Consider the following 16,715-nt stretch of genomic DNA (forward strand, 5'->3'; position numbering starts at 1 on the left):
TAATTTATGTCAGCACCCATGTAGCTGAGAATGTGAGGACAGAATACATAAAACTGTACTGATTGATCCTATTTTAAATTCATAATCACAAAAATTAAGCTGTTCCTTAATTCTGCTTGGCAGTCATACATTTTCCCTATTCATTCTCAATCTCCTACGCACCATATTTCACATTTTCTTTTTTCCTCATACTCCCACAACTCTCCTATTGACCCTTGTTCACGACTAATGTTCTTGTTGGTTACTACACTAAAACAAACAAAACCCTAAAGAGAAAACTGCCACTAAACACTACCATATTTACACTGAAGTTTCCATTATGTGCACTCATACACATCGGATCTTTTCACCTTTTACTACAGACTATGTATATCTTCAGTCAATCCATTCACTTGTGTACTGGATGTCATTCTTTTTCACTAGTTCAAGGCCATTACTCACAAATTATCCTCTCTTTCTCTTGTATCACTAAAATTTCCCCTTAATTGAATTCTGTATCAAGCTGTTTTCTTAAAAATATTTTCTTGATCCTATTTTAGTTAACAGCTACTGCTACTACATTACTCAAATTCCCACTGCAGCAAAAATGCTCAGAAGTTGTTTATACTGTCTATTCTTAAATTTTCCTCCCCATCTGCTATCAAAACTAATTCAGGTGGGCTCTTGCCTTTCCTTGAGGCTTAAGCAGGAGTACTGTTGTCAGTTCAAGGCCAGCCTAGGTTACATAGTGAGTTTGAGACCAGCCTGAACTACATAGGGAGACCCTGTCTCAGAAAAAAAAAAACAAACTTGAGAAAACACCCAAACCAACCTGACCTAATTGTGTCTATACGTATGGTTTATAAACAGATTAATAAAGCAGGTGGGGAGGATTTTCTGATCTAGATCTTATTATTAATTCTTTAAGTGTTTGAAATTGTTTCAGTAGTTAAACACTTAAATGATAATATCAAAATTCAAACAGCAGTTTTTAGAACAAAACATCTGTAAATCTTAAATATAAAACAGCTTTCATGGAGAAAAGTTCTTATATCTTAGAGGACTTTCCACACATAATCTATTTTTACCTATGGATTTTCAAATACAATAGTTAACTCATTCATAAAAGAACAAGAGGTAATGAATATATTATTTGAATTATATATAATATATATTTTTTATTTTTTTTTACATTTTTATATTTTTGTTGTTGTTTTCTCTCTTTTTTGATGAACTGGGGATTGAAGCCAGGACCTCACACATGCTAGGCAAGCACTTTACCACTTAACTACAGTTCTAGTCCATTCATTCTCATTCATTCATTCATTCATACTCTCTCTCTCTCTCTCTCTCCCTCTCCCCCCCCCCTCTGTATTTATTTATTTATTTCAGATGAGAGCTTGCTAAGTTGCCCAGGCTGGCCTTCGATTCATGGTCCTCTTGCTTCATCATCCTGAGTAGCTGCAATATCAAGCATGTGCTACCATGTTTGGCTTTATGCATTTTTTTGTGTGTGGGGGGGGGTTGTTTTTTTTTCCGGTACCGTGAACCAAACTCACAACCTTGCGCTTGCCAGGCAGGCACTGTGCCGCTGAGCTAAATCCCCAGCCCTGCTTTATGCATTTTTAAAACACACTTGTTTAACTATGTATTTTTCATTCCCATCTCTGCAAAATACTTCACAGATTCTCTGACTGGGCACCAAACTGGCTAATAAATTTCTTCCACAATTTCCATTAATACCATGTATGAATTATTAATGAAATACATAAAAAGTAGATGGGAAAAAATGGGAGGGTAAATTAGGATATAGCTACATGCAGTCTGTCATAAACCACCACAAAACTTACTTACATCTGCTTAAAAAGTTGTCAATATTTTTGTTTTTTCGTAAGGCAGGAAAATCCAAATCATACACCAAAGCATCCAATCCATCCTAAAGAAAGAAACAATTTTTTGAATTACATTATAACATTCAGTTTTTAAAAGACTAAAACATACTTTAATGTTTAATTTCCCCTCTCTTGTATAGCTTGTGCTTACTTAACACCCTTTATAAAGTTACACAAGTATTAGGACAAGAAAAGTTATTTTTTAATTTCACATACAGATTTTTCACCTTCTAAATCTGCCAGGCATGGGATCAGGAAATCATCACAGACTGGGTGTAAGTAGTTTCAATTCATGCACTTTTCACTTCATAATGGCATGAAATTTCACATTTCACTTTCCCTTACTATTGTATGTATCTTCATTTCATACATGCTTGCCAAAAACTTACATTTGGGACTAAAAATATTTTCATCTAATCATAACAATGTGCTGGGCTTTCTCAGAGTTCTCAAGTACTTTCTAGGGCAACCAATGAAGTGAATATGTAAATATTACCTAACAAGTAAGTGCAAGGCAACGTGACGGTATACTACACAGTGTTGAAAGGGAAAGGCATCTATTCAAACTGTACCATGCCATGTGGCAGGGGAAGATAGCAAAACACATTCAGGTAATCCTAAGTTATCTTCATTACTATGTGTCACTCTTTGGTAAATGTAGTTTATATAACTGAACAACACTGAGAAAGTAATAATAACATAATGAATTCCAGATTGAAAAGACTTACATATAGGGGAAAAAATAAATCTCAAGCAACTGTATTCCAAAGCAAAAAGTGTATCTACATGTTATTGTTGGGAGGGCAATTCACATAACCTTCCTGAGCCTCCATGTTCTCTAATGTAAAAGGGGGTAATAAGTTCCTACCCATAACTCAACAAATATGTTAGAAGTAAGGTGTTAAATATTTGCCCTTAACAGTCCTACTTCTATTTCTACAACTAATATTTGACAGGAATGACATGAACAGAAAACAGGCATTTTAGTTGTATGATCATAAACCCTTAAGAATAAATCTTAGATCATGATGTTATCTTCCCCAATGCAGCTTGATCACAGCATCTGATAATGTGTTTGTTATGAAAACTAGCTGCCTCTGTTAACTATATATCATCACTAGGTATTTGGTTTTTCTCCGGTACCGGGAACCGAACTCATGACCTTGCGCTTGCCAGGCAGGCGCTTTTGCCGCTGAGCTAAATCCCCAGCCCCCCATCACTAGGTATTTGGATCTATCGCCCTATGTTCTAATGTACACCAGGATGAGTTGGTCTACTGTTTTACAGTATCACCCATAAGCAAAAATCACGTTTTTATTAGAGAAATAAAATTGGCAAAAAAGTATTCTTAAAGCATAACTTAAAGTATATACCAACTGAGGCTGGCATGGCAGAGTGGGTAAAACATTAAGGTGAGGGAGAGGGATTTGGGCTTCTACTTTAGGGCAGTGGAGAAAATGCACAACACAAGCCAAGTGTGTCCAACCATAAACTGAGGCAAGAAATCCTGGCTTTTATTCAATGCTCCAAAGCTCCATTAATAAGAAATAAGACTTCTGCCTTTCTTAAAGTTTATATTCTATCTAGTAAAAGGACTCATCACTGTAACAGAAATTAACATCCAAGCGCAAAAGCAATTAAAAAGGACAGGAACCAAAATATAAAGTCATACTGCTCCTTTAATTTTATGACTTAGACATGAAGTAAAGCTACTCTCTACTTTGCCAACATGTTCATCATTTAGCTTAATCATCAATGTAAGGATGTAGAGGTCAAAGTATGTAAGAGAAGGACCAATGAATACTGAAGAATTAGTCATTAATTCTTTGTTAACAGTTGAACAAAGGTAGTAGATGAGTTACGATAGTTACATTTTAAAAGAAGTCACACAGAAGAAGCATTTTCATATATGCATACAAAAATAGGCATAATTAACTGCAAATATAATATTTTGTAAGACTCAAAAATATGAACATTTCACATTTCCTGAGAAGCACTGATAAGCACAGCAGAGAGGAGCCCCAGCTGTTATCTCATCACAGCTTAATCAAAAAGAGAAGCAAAAAAAATTATTCAACTGAAGACCACCACGAACTTCAGTTTGGGAGATAGTTCTAAGTTACAAAAGTGTAACCTTGTGCAAAATACCATTTAAGATTAAATCCACTAGAAATAACAATTTGTTATAAGGCATGAACATGTAAAGGCAGTAGGAAGGATGAAATACCATCTACATATAAGAAACATTCATTTTAGGTGGTAAATTTTCAAAATCTAAATGGTTATTGTTCTAAACCTAAGTCATATTTTTGGAGAAGCTATCCCCCCCTAATACATTATGACTATGGTAACATGACTGGGGCTTATGAAAACCAAATTACTTCTCTGGTACTAAGGTATGTTACCAAACTTTAATGAAAGAAGATATACCATTTAAAGAAAACATACTTAATATGGTAGAATATTTTCAATAAATCACCCACTAGGTAAAAAAATGAGCAATTCTCAAAACTGAAAATGAGAACAAAATTTCCTTAGGAAATTTTAACCTGATACTAAACACAATTAGAATCTGTTTAATCAGTGTGGTATTATTACATTCACATCAATTTTCCTCACAGCAATTACAATAAAAAACAAACAAAACAAACAAGTGATCCAAAGTACTAAGAACACCCAACACTGGATCTCCTCAGTCAGCCACCAACTATGCCCTTCCAGCCTCATTTTCTCTACATGCACAGAGCGAGGCTTGAGCTCCAGCATGCCATAGTAGCCATTTCCCACAGAAGACTTGTTCGCTCTCTGCCACTGCCTTTGTACCTGCTCTAGTCTCCAGTACGAATGTGAACACTTATTCAGACTGCCTCAAATACTCCTTACTCTGTGCTGCCTTCTCAAACATTTGAGACAATGTTAATAATGGCCTTCTTTGTGCTTCCAATTATACGACCTATTGTATATAAATGCTATACTGTATTTATTTATAAATCAATGTCCCCTGCTGTGGGAAAGAGAAAAAAAGTAAAATTTTTCCTGTCTCTGGGAGTTCACAAGTAGATAGAAAAAGTAAATATACTAAGTGTTATGAGTAGGTACTACATAAACAAAAGACCTCTGTAATCCTTTGGGGCCTCACAGAAGAGATAAATATGAACTCAATCTCCCCACATTTCGAGACAGGGTCTTACTATGCAGTTCGGGCCTTGTACCCTCTACAGTGCCCAGGATGGCCTTGAACTCCCTCTGGCATCAGCCTCCCAAGTGCTGGGATTATAGGTGTGAGCTACCACACCTGGCTAACTCAATCTTAAAGGACAGAATTTAGAAGGAATAAAGCAGAGATGGGACAAGGCAATCAATAGAGAAGAAAAACAAAATCAGAATGAGAACAGAATGCTCTGGATTATGAAAGGTACCAAATTTAGGAGACAAACTAGTGAAGGTGGTTAGGGAATATTAAAGATATGGAAAACCAGACTAACAATTTGGGTAATTATCCTATATCCATTTGTAATCAAAGGAATTTAGAGAAAAGAGAGTTACATGATTGGTTTTTATTGGCAATGAAAAAGATGACAGGATCAGAAGAGAGGGGTTGAAAAGGCAGGCAACAATTAGGAGGAGGTTGTGCTAATATAATCACAAGAGGATAAAAGATTAAACTAAACTGGGGAAAGAGGAATGAGCACTAGAAGCCAAAGAACTTTATGCAAAACTGAGAGAGGAACAGGACGGCCTTACAATGATTACATGAGTGAGAGACTAATTTTACTGGTTTTTCTATTTCATATGCCCACATAGCAACTTCCTTAACCAAGGCAGAGACTGTAATTTGGAAAGAGAAGATACATGTTTTGGATATAATGAATTTGAGGTCTCCAAGGGACATCATTTTATAGATAACTAGATGGCAGTTGAAACTATGAGTCTGACTTCAACACAGAGATTGGGACTATGATATATATGTAGGAGTCATGAGCGCACCATTAATCCACGAGAACAGATGCAGTTACCCAAGGAGAGCAAACACAGGCAGAACGAAATAGAGCAAAGAATAAAACCCTGGAAAACGCTGACATCTGGAAGGTAATGAGGCCAAAATGTGCAGTGAGCACAAAAAAAGAGGGGAAGGAAAATTGAAGGGCATCCGGAAAGCTGATAACTCTGAGAAGGAACTTAAGAGCAAATGAAAACGGAAAGGTCAAATGAAAGAATGGAAGAATGCAAAAGAAGCCAAATTATTTGTAATTAAAGTGGCACCGATGATAGCTCCACAATGTGAATGACATAATACTAATGAACTGTACACTTTTTAGAAACAGATAAAATATACGTTTTACGGTATATATACTGCGGCATATTTTTAAAGTTACTATTAGATGTCAGCAAACTGGTGGAGTAGAAGATCCAAGCTCTTCTTCCCTTACAAACTCGCTTAAAGATCACAACAAATATAAACAACCAGAAGCTATCTGAATCATTCTGTAGGAGCTCTGGAAAACAAAGGTTCACAGCAAACAAGTCCAATCAAGTAGAAGTCATCCTCAAAGCAACAGGAAAAATCTGGCAATTTACTTGCTTTTGTCCCCCCAGTCCCAGGGCAAGAACAGCGACAGTCTTTAGCAGCTGACAGACTGATTCCCATTCCCCCATACTTTCAACTTAAGGGAGCAGTGGAAAACTATATTGTGCATACCCATTCTTACCTAGAGACACCTAAGAGACCGAGCAAGGACCTCATCTGTGTTTCACACGCCTTTGAATTCAGGCAGGAAAGCAGCAGATTGTTCATAAAAGCTACAGTGAAGGTTGCTGTAAAACTGACATCTGAGGCAAGAGATCAGTGGCAGGAGATGGGGGAAATACAGATACAAAAAGTGTAACAGACCAGCTAGGCCCAGAGAAGTTGGTGAGACAGTTTGGGAAATGTGATCATTCAAAAGCAGCCTTAAACGTAGTCGAGTTTAGAAACACCTGCACCCAGACAAAAAAGCACACTGCAAAAAATCTGAAAAGATCCTAAGCTTTCACCTTAGGCTTATCACAAAATGTAGCACAAACCTACTATGTGGTAAAGGAGTGGCCCAGAGAAAACAAATCTATGAAGACTAAAGAGTTGTTTCATTCTTGTTTTTGTAAGGCTTTTTTAGTGTTACCTCGTACATTTTGAAACGCAAGGATATTTCTATCCAAATATCAGCTGAATGAATAAACAAAACTAAAAACTCTTGAAAATAGAGAAAATCTGATTTCCACAGTTAACAGACTATAATGGTTTCAAGACTAGTTTTCAATATAAAATAACAAAATATACAAAGAGAAAAATATGACTTATTCAGAGGAATAAAAAACTACCCCAAGAAAGCCTAAATACTGGACTTAACAGACAAAGATATCAACTGTTTTAAGTCCATTCAGAGAACTAAAAGAAACAGAGCAAGAAGTAGGAAAACTATGTATAAACCAAATGAGAACCAAATATTCTGGAGCTAAGAAGTAGTTAAATATAAATGGATTAAACTCTCCCATCATTAGACAGAAACTGACAAAAGAAAATTTTAAAATACAGTTCAACCAAATAACTGTATGTTATCTAAAAGAGGTTCACCTTAGATTTCAAAACACGAGTATGCAAGTACGTTGGAAGTGAAAAGACAGAAAAACAGCTGGGCGTGGTGGTGTGTGCCTGTAATCCCAGCACTTGGGAGAATGAGGCAGGAGGATCATCCCGTGTTCAAGGCCAGCGTGGACTACATATTGAGTTCAAGACCAGCCTGAATTAGTGCAAGAGTCTGTCTGAAAAAAAAAAAAAAAAAGACAGAAAAAGATATCCCACATAAATAGCATACAAACCAAACACTGAGAGGGGTAAACTAATAACCACACAAAACAGATTTTAGAGCCGGGTGTGGTAGCACACACCTGTAATCCCAGCACTCAGGAGGCTGAGGCAGGAGGATCTTTGCAAATTCAAGACCAGCCTGTGCTACAAAGTAAGCTCAAGGCCAGCCTGAACTGCATAGCGAGACCCTGTCTCAAAGACAAAAAAAAAAGCTTAAAAAATCTAAGACACAAAGAACACTATATATTAATTAAAGGGTCAATTCACCAACAAGATGGAATAATTATAAACTTAAACATCAAAGTTTCAAGATATATAAAGCACACAACTGACACAATGGAAAGGTCTACAAAGAGCTGGAGATTTCAATAACCTATTTTCAGTAATGGCTACAACCACCAGACAAAATTATTATGAAAACAGCCAATGTGAAACTGCCATTAACCAACTGGAACTAAAGGACATATACAAATACTCTACTCAATAATACATATCTTTCTCAAATGCAGGTGGGTTATCCAAGGTAGACCCTATATTAGGCCACAAAACAAATCTTTTATTTTATTTAATTAATTAATTAAATTGGGGAGGGTGTATTTCCAAAAAAAAACAACCCTTACATCATACTTTCCTCCCAAAAATTAAAAAAAAGGTACTACTGTTAGTACTATACTGGAACCTATAACCAATTCAATAAAGCAAGTAAAAGAAATAAAGGACATCTAGATTAGGAAGGAAAAAATGTAACAGTCCATATTTGCACACTGTCTGTACAGAAGATCTTGGTTAAGCTACAACACCCCCAAACAAATGAAACCCACCAACAACAAATAAGTGAATTCAGCAAGGCCATAAGGTTATAAGATAAAAAATTAACATGCAAAAATCAATTGTATTTCTAAACATTAACAATGAAGAAATGAAAATTAAAATTACAATACCATTTACATTTGTGCAAGAAAAAAGGGAATCCTTGAGTATAAACCTAACAAAAAATGTACAGGAATTATGTTGAAAACCATAAAACATTGATTAAAAAATGCTTAAATTATGTCACTAAGTGGAGAGAATAAATATGGTGTTCATGATTTAGAAGAAGAGATGTCAATACTCCCAAAATTGAATTATAAACTTAATGAAATTCCTATCAACTCCAAGTAAGTTTTGTCATCATAGGCAAGATTAACCTAAAATTTATATAGAAAAGCACAGGAATTAGAATTTAAATACTAACAATAACAATGTGGAAGAAATCACTACCCAAGTTTAAGACTTATTATATAGCTCTAATAATCAAGACAATGTGCTCCTATACATGGGAGGACAGACAAGGACCTATGGAATCTGAAAACAGAACCCAAAAATAAATGAACATCAAAACAGCCAAGCCACTTTTGACAATGACAGAAAAACATTCAATGGAGGAAGGTAGTCTCTTCAACATATGGCTCTCACCAATTAAATATTTATTCACAGGAAACTTCACCTAAACTTCACACCTTACACAAAAGTAACTCAAAATTCATCATAAAGTTTAATGTTAAACATAAAACTTTTAGGAAATAGTAAGGTAAAAAATCTTTGAGATCTACATGTTAGTAAAGACTTCTTAAGACATATCACAAAAAATACAATCCATAAAAGAAAAAACTTTAGTCAAACACTCTTGGAAGGAATGGAAAGACAGACAATCTGCACAGTAATGAGGGAACCATAATAATAAAGGAACCAAGTAAAAAAGTCAGAAGAAACCAGTAACAAAAATACAAAATATATACTTGATAATCTCAAAAAGAACAAGGAAATGTATACCTGAAGATACATCAGTAGAAATTACCAGTCTTAATGACCAAAACCCCTAAATGGCAACCATGAAAACATCTACACAGAAGGTATAGTCAAAAATACATTAGATAATTAAGATGGACACTTTATTATCCAATTAAGATGGATAATTAACTAACATACAGGAAGGCAAGAGAAAACAGGAAGAAAAAGAAGCATAAAACAAGTAATAAAATGGGAGACTTAAATCCCAACATATCTTAACACAATGATTACAGAGATGACCAGAATGGACTTATTATGGTCCAAAGGTGTCCCCTGAACTTTATGTACTGGAACCTTAATGACCAATGCAATAGTATTGGAATCTTTTGTTGTTGTTTGTTTTTCTTTGTACTGGGAATCGAACTCAGGATGTTGTACTTGCAAGGCAGGAGCTTATGCCACTGAGCTAAACCTCTGGCCTGCAATAGTGCTGGGTAGTGGGGTCTTTAGGTCATGAGGGCTCTGTCCTCATGAAATGATTAATGCCGTAATAAAAGAGATAGATGCAGAAGTTTGGCTCCCTTTTTGCCCTGCCTGCCTTCTGTCACATGAGGACACAGTATTCATCTTATAAGACATGACATCCAATGCACCATCTCGGAAGCGGAAACTGGACTTTCATCAGGTAAGTGACAATGCTGCTACCTTAATCCTGGTCTTCCCAGCCTCTGAAATTATGAGAAAAGAAATTTTGTTCTTTACAAATTATAGAGTCTCAGGTAATGTTATGGTAGCACAAACAAAACAAGATAGGACTTTTTAAAAATTCCCATCATACATTAATAATATTAAAGCTTTTAGGGGTCTGAAGGTACAGGTCAGTAATAACCTGCCTAACATGGAAGGCCTTGGGTTCATATCCCAGCATTGCAAACAAACTGAACCTTCCAATTTTATGTCTCTTTACTGTGTCCAGTATCCAGCTTACTATAAAACAGGTAGACTCTCTTATCTACTTCTTCATCCAATCCTATTGTAATACTGTCTTGTTCAAGCATGAAAACTCAGGTTTATACAGATACACAGTTGAAAAGGGGAAGAGTAGTTTCATCGCCTTTTCAGATAATTCGGGAACTCTTTGCTAGGTTGACAAGTAGTGTTTCTTAAAAGATTAGTTACAGGACTGTTAAAACCAAATCAATGAACTTTGTTACACGTTTGCAACATCAAAATGTATAAGTCTATCCTGCACTTTGAACAGATCTTTTTACTTATGAATGAGTTGGGGCAGAGAATGAGACAAGGTCTTGGTATATAGCTTAAACTGGCCTTGAACTCATTATGCAGCCCAGGCTGGCCTTGAATTTACAGTGATCCTCCTACCTCAGCCTCTCAAGTGCTGGGATTACAGCCATGTACCACCACGCCCATCTATTTTTAGGAATGGTTTTATAACATTAAGCATTGGTCATTTAGAAAATATTGGCTCACTGAATTATATACTCTTCTTAACACTGACACATTTTAACAGGTGATATAGAAAATTTTTATTTATTAATATTATCACCAATCTCACACTGGAAAAATCTTTAAGCCTCAAGAAGCCATCAAGCTCTTGGTGGCAGGGCCAGGGATATAGCTCAGTGGCACAGCACCTGCCTTGCAAATGTGAGGTCATGGGTTTGATTCCTGGTCCAAAAAAAAAAAAAGCTCATGGTGGCAGATACAAACTTCTGAAATTTTAATTTTCACTTAAATCACTGTCACAAATATTATCAATTGTTTTCTAACCTCCTACTTTAAAATCCAGCTAACACAGGTCCTTCCTAAGTGACATGTTCACACAAATAAGCCCATACAGACACATTCTTCATGTCTGAAGATCATATTATCAATAAATAAATGTTTAGTTTTGTTTTAGGGACCATTAATCCCTTCACAAAATATTTTTCCTTATGCTTCCATTCCTTTCTACCTCTTGGTGGTAAACCCCCTGATAAATAATTTAGTGCAGGATACTAAACTCTTCCTCAAGTAAAGGGACTTAATTTCAACACCTTTCCAAAATCATCCCATATCTTACCTCATACCAGTTTGGTAAGATATAATGGTTGTTATTATTTAATGATATTCATTAATGGTATTACTAATCATCACCAAGCATAACTATTTATCATTGTTCTACCTCAGATCACTATGCTGCATTAGACTGCTATCAACACTCACTTTCCAGATGTGTCAAATCCAACAAAAACGTGTTAGCAGGCAGCTATTTTATACTGCAGGTTCAATCAAAGATTTGACTTTTATTCCTCATTCACTGTGAAGATAAAATACCAAAACTTGCTCTCTCCCTCCAATCCAGTCAATAAATATTTGTTAAGATCTTTTCCTTACTGCTTCATACCTCATCTTGCTGCTCAATTTAACAATACCCATACTTTTCAGTCAGTTTAAATTTTCTCATTTAGTGCTTTCTGTGTACAAAGTACTCTCCCCTGTGTGCTATGGAAACAGTCCTTTGTGGCACATTACCCTCTGATGTTCTTCCCACTATAGTACACACAAGACTGGAAAGCCCACCATGTTCTGGCTACATTCCTCTAGATGTTTATCTTTTCTGTGGTTTAATTTTACTTATAAAGTGGCAGTAATATCTGCCTCACCCAGTCCATGAGATTGCTGTAAAGATTAATAAGTGGGCAAAGTCTTACGAAAATGAACACCGAGGTCCCCATCCAAACTCCAGAGATATGGATTTTATATCTGTGGATATAAATCCACAATATAGTATCTTCATATGGACCTCTTACAGTGTTTTTTTAAATGAGAGTAGTTAAAAAAAAGAACAATAGCAAAATACCAACATCACAGACATTAAACAAAACAAAGCAAGAAGATTAAAAATGATACAGGGTTTTAAAACAGAATAATAGGAATTAGGAGTGGTTGTTGTATTATATATAGTTATCTTCAACTAAGTTGCTCAGATTACCAGAAGTAAGAACAAAAGATTGTTCAAACCATTAAGGAGAATAAAAAAATAATTATTAAAAAAACCATTAGAGATGATACAGAGTTTCACTAGACAAGATGGTAGGAATTCACCAATGGTTGTTCTACTGCATATTGTTGTCTTCAAATCAGTTGCTCAGATTGCCAGATATAAGCATGCAAAATTGGTCAAAATATAAAAAATTTTAAGCATTAACTGTTCCTTTCAATAAACCACTAGACATCAGCAGTAGTTATCATATATACATACATATATATATATATATAGCCTTAGTTCTTTCTTTTTCTTCTTTCCCTCATCCCAGTTGTTCCTTCCTTTGAGCAATTTCTTTCCCTTTCATAGTATCTATTGTACGTTTTGGGTTTTATTTACTCTGTCAGGTTCTTACACTAGGGAGACAATACGATGTTTACACATACATGGACCTCTTACAATTTTAAAACATGTTATCCCCCAGATCAGATACAGCCTACATTTAAATAAATTACCCACTGTACCATATTTCCTAACATGATGTCACCCTTAGTCATAGAAACAACAAAAAGATTTTCTAATAATTCAACCACAAGTATTTACTGAACACTTACAATGGGCCAAGGACTGCTCCAAGAACTACTGATATACCCGTGACTAAGACAATCTGCCATTCTGGAAATGACATGGAGAGCATCAGGCTCTCAAAACATAGTAATTCAGAAACGCAACAGTAGTTCAAAGAACCAAACTTTGTTTTTAGTAGCTGGGCATGGTGGTGCACATATGTGATCCCAGCATTCAGAAGACTGAAGCAGGAGGATCATAGTGAGTTTGAGGCCAGCCTAGGCTACATAGTACGTTCAAGGCCAACCTGAACTACATGGCAAGACCCTGTCTCAAAAAAAATTTTTTTCATTTAGGAAAAAAATTTAATCTCATAGGAAGAGCAAATTTCAAATCTCCTTTGAGATTATTATTATTATTGCTGCTTTTTCACGTTAAAACATTTCTTCATAAAGAAAACTACAAGTTCTTTCCTTATGGCAGGTAAAGAAACAAGATACTGGAGAGTTACGGTGATGATTAAGGGAGTCACATTATTTACATTCTATATCAACTTTGATCCCCCGAAATCAGATCTGCCAAACAAATTTTTTCAACAAATGTCAGAAAATGCTCATCCTCTTTCATATACTGTGGTACATTAACCAGTTTTAGAAAGAGAAAAGAATAGCTTGAATGGACAGCAAGACTTCTTCCATTTACTCCACTTTAATTTACATTGTTTTCCTCACAGAAGCTTCTTAAAACTAGATAAGCACAAGGCACAGTGATAGCGACTTGACAACTATTTAGTCTTTCCCAAAGGAAGCTGTGCAAACAATCAACTGAGGTCTGTTAAAAATACAAATTGCAGGGCTGGGGATTTAGCTCAGCAGCACAGCGCCTGCCTGGCAAGTGCAAGGTCATGAGTTCAATTCCCAGTAATGGAAAACAACCAACCAACAAACAAAAATACAAATTCCAGCACATTATCTCTCTCATCTCCAATTCTCCTATAGAAGAAGCACCACAGGAGATCTGGTTATGAGGTGGTCGATCTGTGAACAATCATTTGGAAATCCTTCAATGCAACTAACCCAAAGGTGTCATCAAGGCAAACCAACATTAAGGCGACTTTCCCTTAAAGGAGCAAATGTGAAGCCGGCCGTGGTGGCACATGCCTGTAATCCCAGCACTCGGGAGGCTAAGGCAGGAGGACTGTTGGGAGTTCGAGGTCAGCCTGGGCTACAAAGTGAGCTCAAGGCCAGCCTGAATTGCATAATGAGACCCTGTTTCAAAAAGACACAAAAAGCTGGGGATGTAGCTCAGAGGCACACTGCCTGCCTAGCAAGCGTGAGGTCCTGAGTTCAATTCCCAGTTCCAAAAAAGATGCACTGTGTACATGTACCCACTCCACATAAGAAATAACCTTATGTACCGCAAACATGTACTAACAAAAAGACAAAAAAAAGGAGCAAATATTATTCCAGTTAGTGGTCTTACATTTGCAATCTTTAGCCACTGGTTGGCAATATTTATTCTAATATGAAAAATGATTAAGTTTAATTAACAGCCCAATTACTTAAATACAGGATGACCAAAAATTGAATATTTTTTTATTATTATTTTTTTCCAGTACCAGGAATCGAACTCACAACCTCCTGCTCGCCAGTCAGGCACTGTGCAGCTGAACTAAATCCCCAGCCCTTTATTAATTTTTATAAGAAAACAGGAAATACAAAAAAAACTATTTCATCACATTTATTCAATACAAGAAACAACTGGTTAAATGACACCTGCCTGAGTGATGCTCAGGTTAGTAGACAAACACTGTCACAAGTGATCCTGGAGATAAAACTGCTAAGTGGTTAAAAGGCCATTTAAAAAAAAAAACCTTAAAATAAACCTAACCACTTAGGTTTCCTTTAATGAGGAATCTCTAGTGTTGTTTGGCAGTGTCCAGCATGTCATTTTCCCTTTCTCTTGTTAGATCAACTCCAATTCCCATCCTTTCCTCTTGGTAGCCCCTGATCCCACCCCACCCCTACCCTGCTGAGACTTAAGCAGGCCTAAGCTCAAAGCCTTATCTTATTTGATAAGCGTTCTGATCACCTGACTAGTTCAGATACAGGCACATGATCTGAACTGTATTCTAAGATTCGAAGAAAAGAATTTTTTTTTTACTATACTTGAACAAGTAATCTCAGAAGCTACTAGCAGTCCTCTTACAATCATAAAGAGTTGTCTACCTGAGAAGGGAGAAAGACTAAAGAGGCAGAGCTGGAAAACCAGCTGCAGTCACATCATCTGAGATTTCAATCAAGACACTACTGAAGCTAGATTCTACCTATGAATTATTCAGAGGCAATATGTCCCTTTTTGTTTAAACTAATTGAGTTGGGTTTTCAACCTTCTATAATCAAAAGATTTCTAGTTAATATGGCTGAGAGAAATCTTTGCAATAGGCCCTCAGACTTCTATGCTTTAAATTCAGTGGTTATTCTAGAACTATCATAAAAACAAGGCAAGGAGTGAGCTGAGTGCTACAATTATAAAACAAGCCCATTGTGTTTATGCTGATAATAATTTAATTATAATTCATTTAATAATAAGTACTTAGTCTGAAACAAGGTTAACAACTACTTCCTATTCTCTGAAAAAACTTACACATGCTATGGGGTTTGGTCCCCAAGTGAGCCAAAAGGACAGTGAGCAGCATGGAGTGGCAGGTAGGGTGCAGGTGAAAAATGTTTAGAGTCAGGCCACAGCAGTATGGGGCATGCCAGGATGAGAGACAGGAGGCAGCCACTTATGAGGTCACACAATTGTTTTTGTGAAGTTTCAAACGTACTACGAAAAATATAGAACGCTTATCTTATTTGATCATTACTACCCTATGCTATACATTATTAAATCCATGTTACGGACTGAGAAAACTGTGGTCTAGGAGACTTTAAGTGACTTATTATCTAAGATCAAAGAAAACACAGAAGGGGTAATAACGAACGCTATAGTATTGTTGCCCTGCCACACTGTCTTTGTTTTCCTGGAAACTGCTCATTCTCATAGTTCTCCTGGAATCCTACCTTCCTTATCACTACTGATTAGTTAAGTGGGCACCTGACTCAGGCATAACCAATGACTCTTCCTTCAGAGGTACAGACATTGAGAGTCAAAGATTTGAAGTCAGCGGTCAAAGCTGAAGCTGTTAGATACAAAGTTCTGGTGCTCTAAGCAGCCATACTTCTGTATGTGACTCAAACCAGGGAGAAAGATGCCAACATAAAGAATTAGAGAATAGAGAGAATGAGCTTTGCTTGCACTTGAACCCACGTTCCAGTTCTCAATGAAGTTCAATTCAATCTTTCTTTACCTTTAATGAAATCAGGCTTCCCTGAGTCCATAAATTCTTTTTGTGTACAAAAATTCAAATTGGGTTCTATCACAAATGAAAGAGTCCTAATTCAGAAGGAGAAAGAAAACAAAACAAAACAAAAACAGGGGCACGAGGGTGGGGTAAAATTACTCGCAACAATCAGTAAGTATTAACAGAACACAATATCCAGAACTATGTTTAGAACCTCAGGTGATTCTCTATAGACAGATAAAATTTAACACATAAAACAGACCCATACAAGATAGCTATGACCAAATTCTAAACTACAAAGACACAGCCAGGCTTGGTGGCTCACCT

The 16,715-nt window shown here is 36.2% G+C and overlaps 1 protein-coding gene across 1 annotated transcript in view; it reads right to left on the reverse strand.

The window, feature by feature from the left end:
- Rock1 (Rho-associated, coiled-coil containing protein kinase 1) overlaps positions 1-16,715 on the reverse strand; it is a gene marked incomplete at its 5' end in the record, with an annotated part of 112,217 nt that overhangs the window by 81,626 nt on the left and 13,876 nt on the right. The window contains 1 exon segment of the mRNA XM_005372684.2: positions 1,834-1,915. Within this exon segment, the coding sequence (XP_005372741.1) occupies positions 1,834-1,915 (82 nt within the window).

This window comes from Chinchilla lanigera, unplaced genomic scaffold, assembly GCF_000276665.1.
Source record: "Chinchilla lanigera isolate Chin_1 unplaced genomic scaffold, ChiLan1.0 scaffold00001, whole genome shotgun sequence".
NCBI classification, from domain to species: Eukaryota; Metazoa; Chordata; class Mammalia; order Rodentia; family Chinchillidae; genus Chinchilla; species Chinchilla lanigera.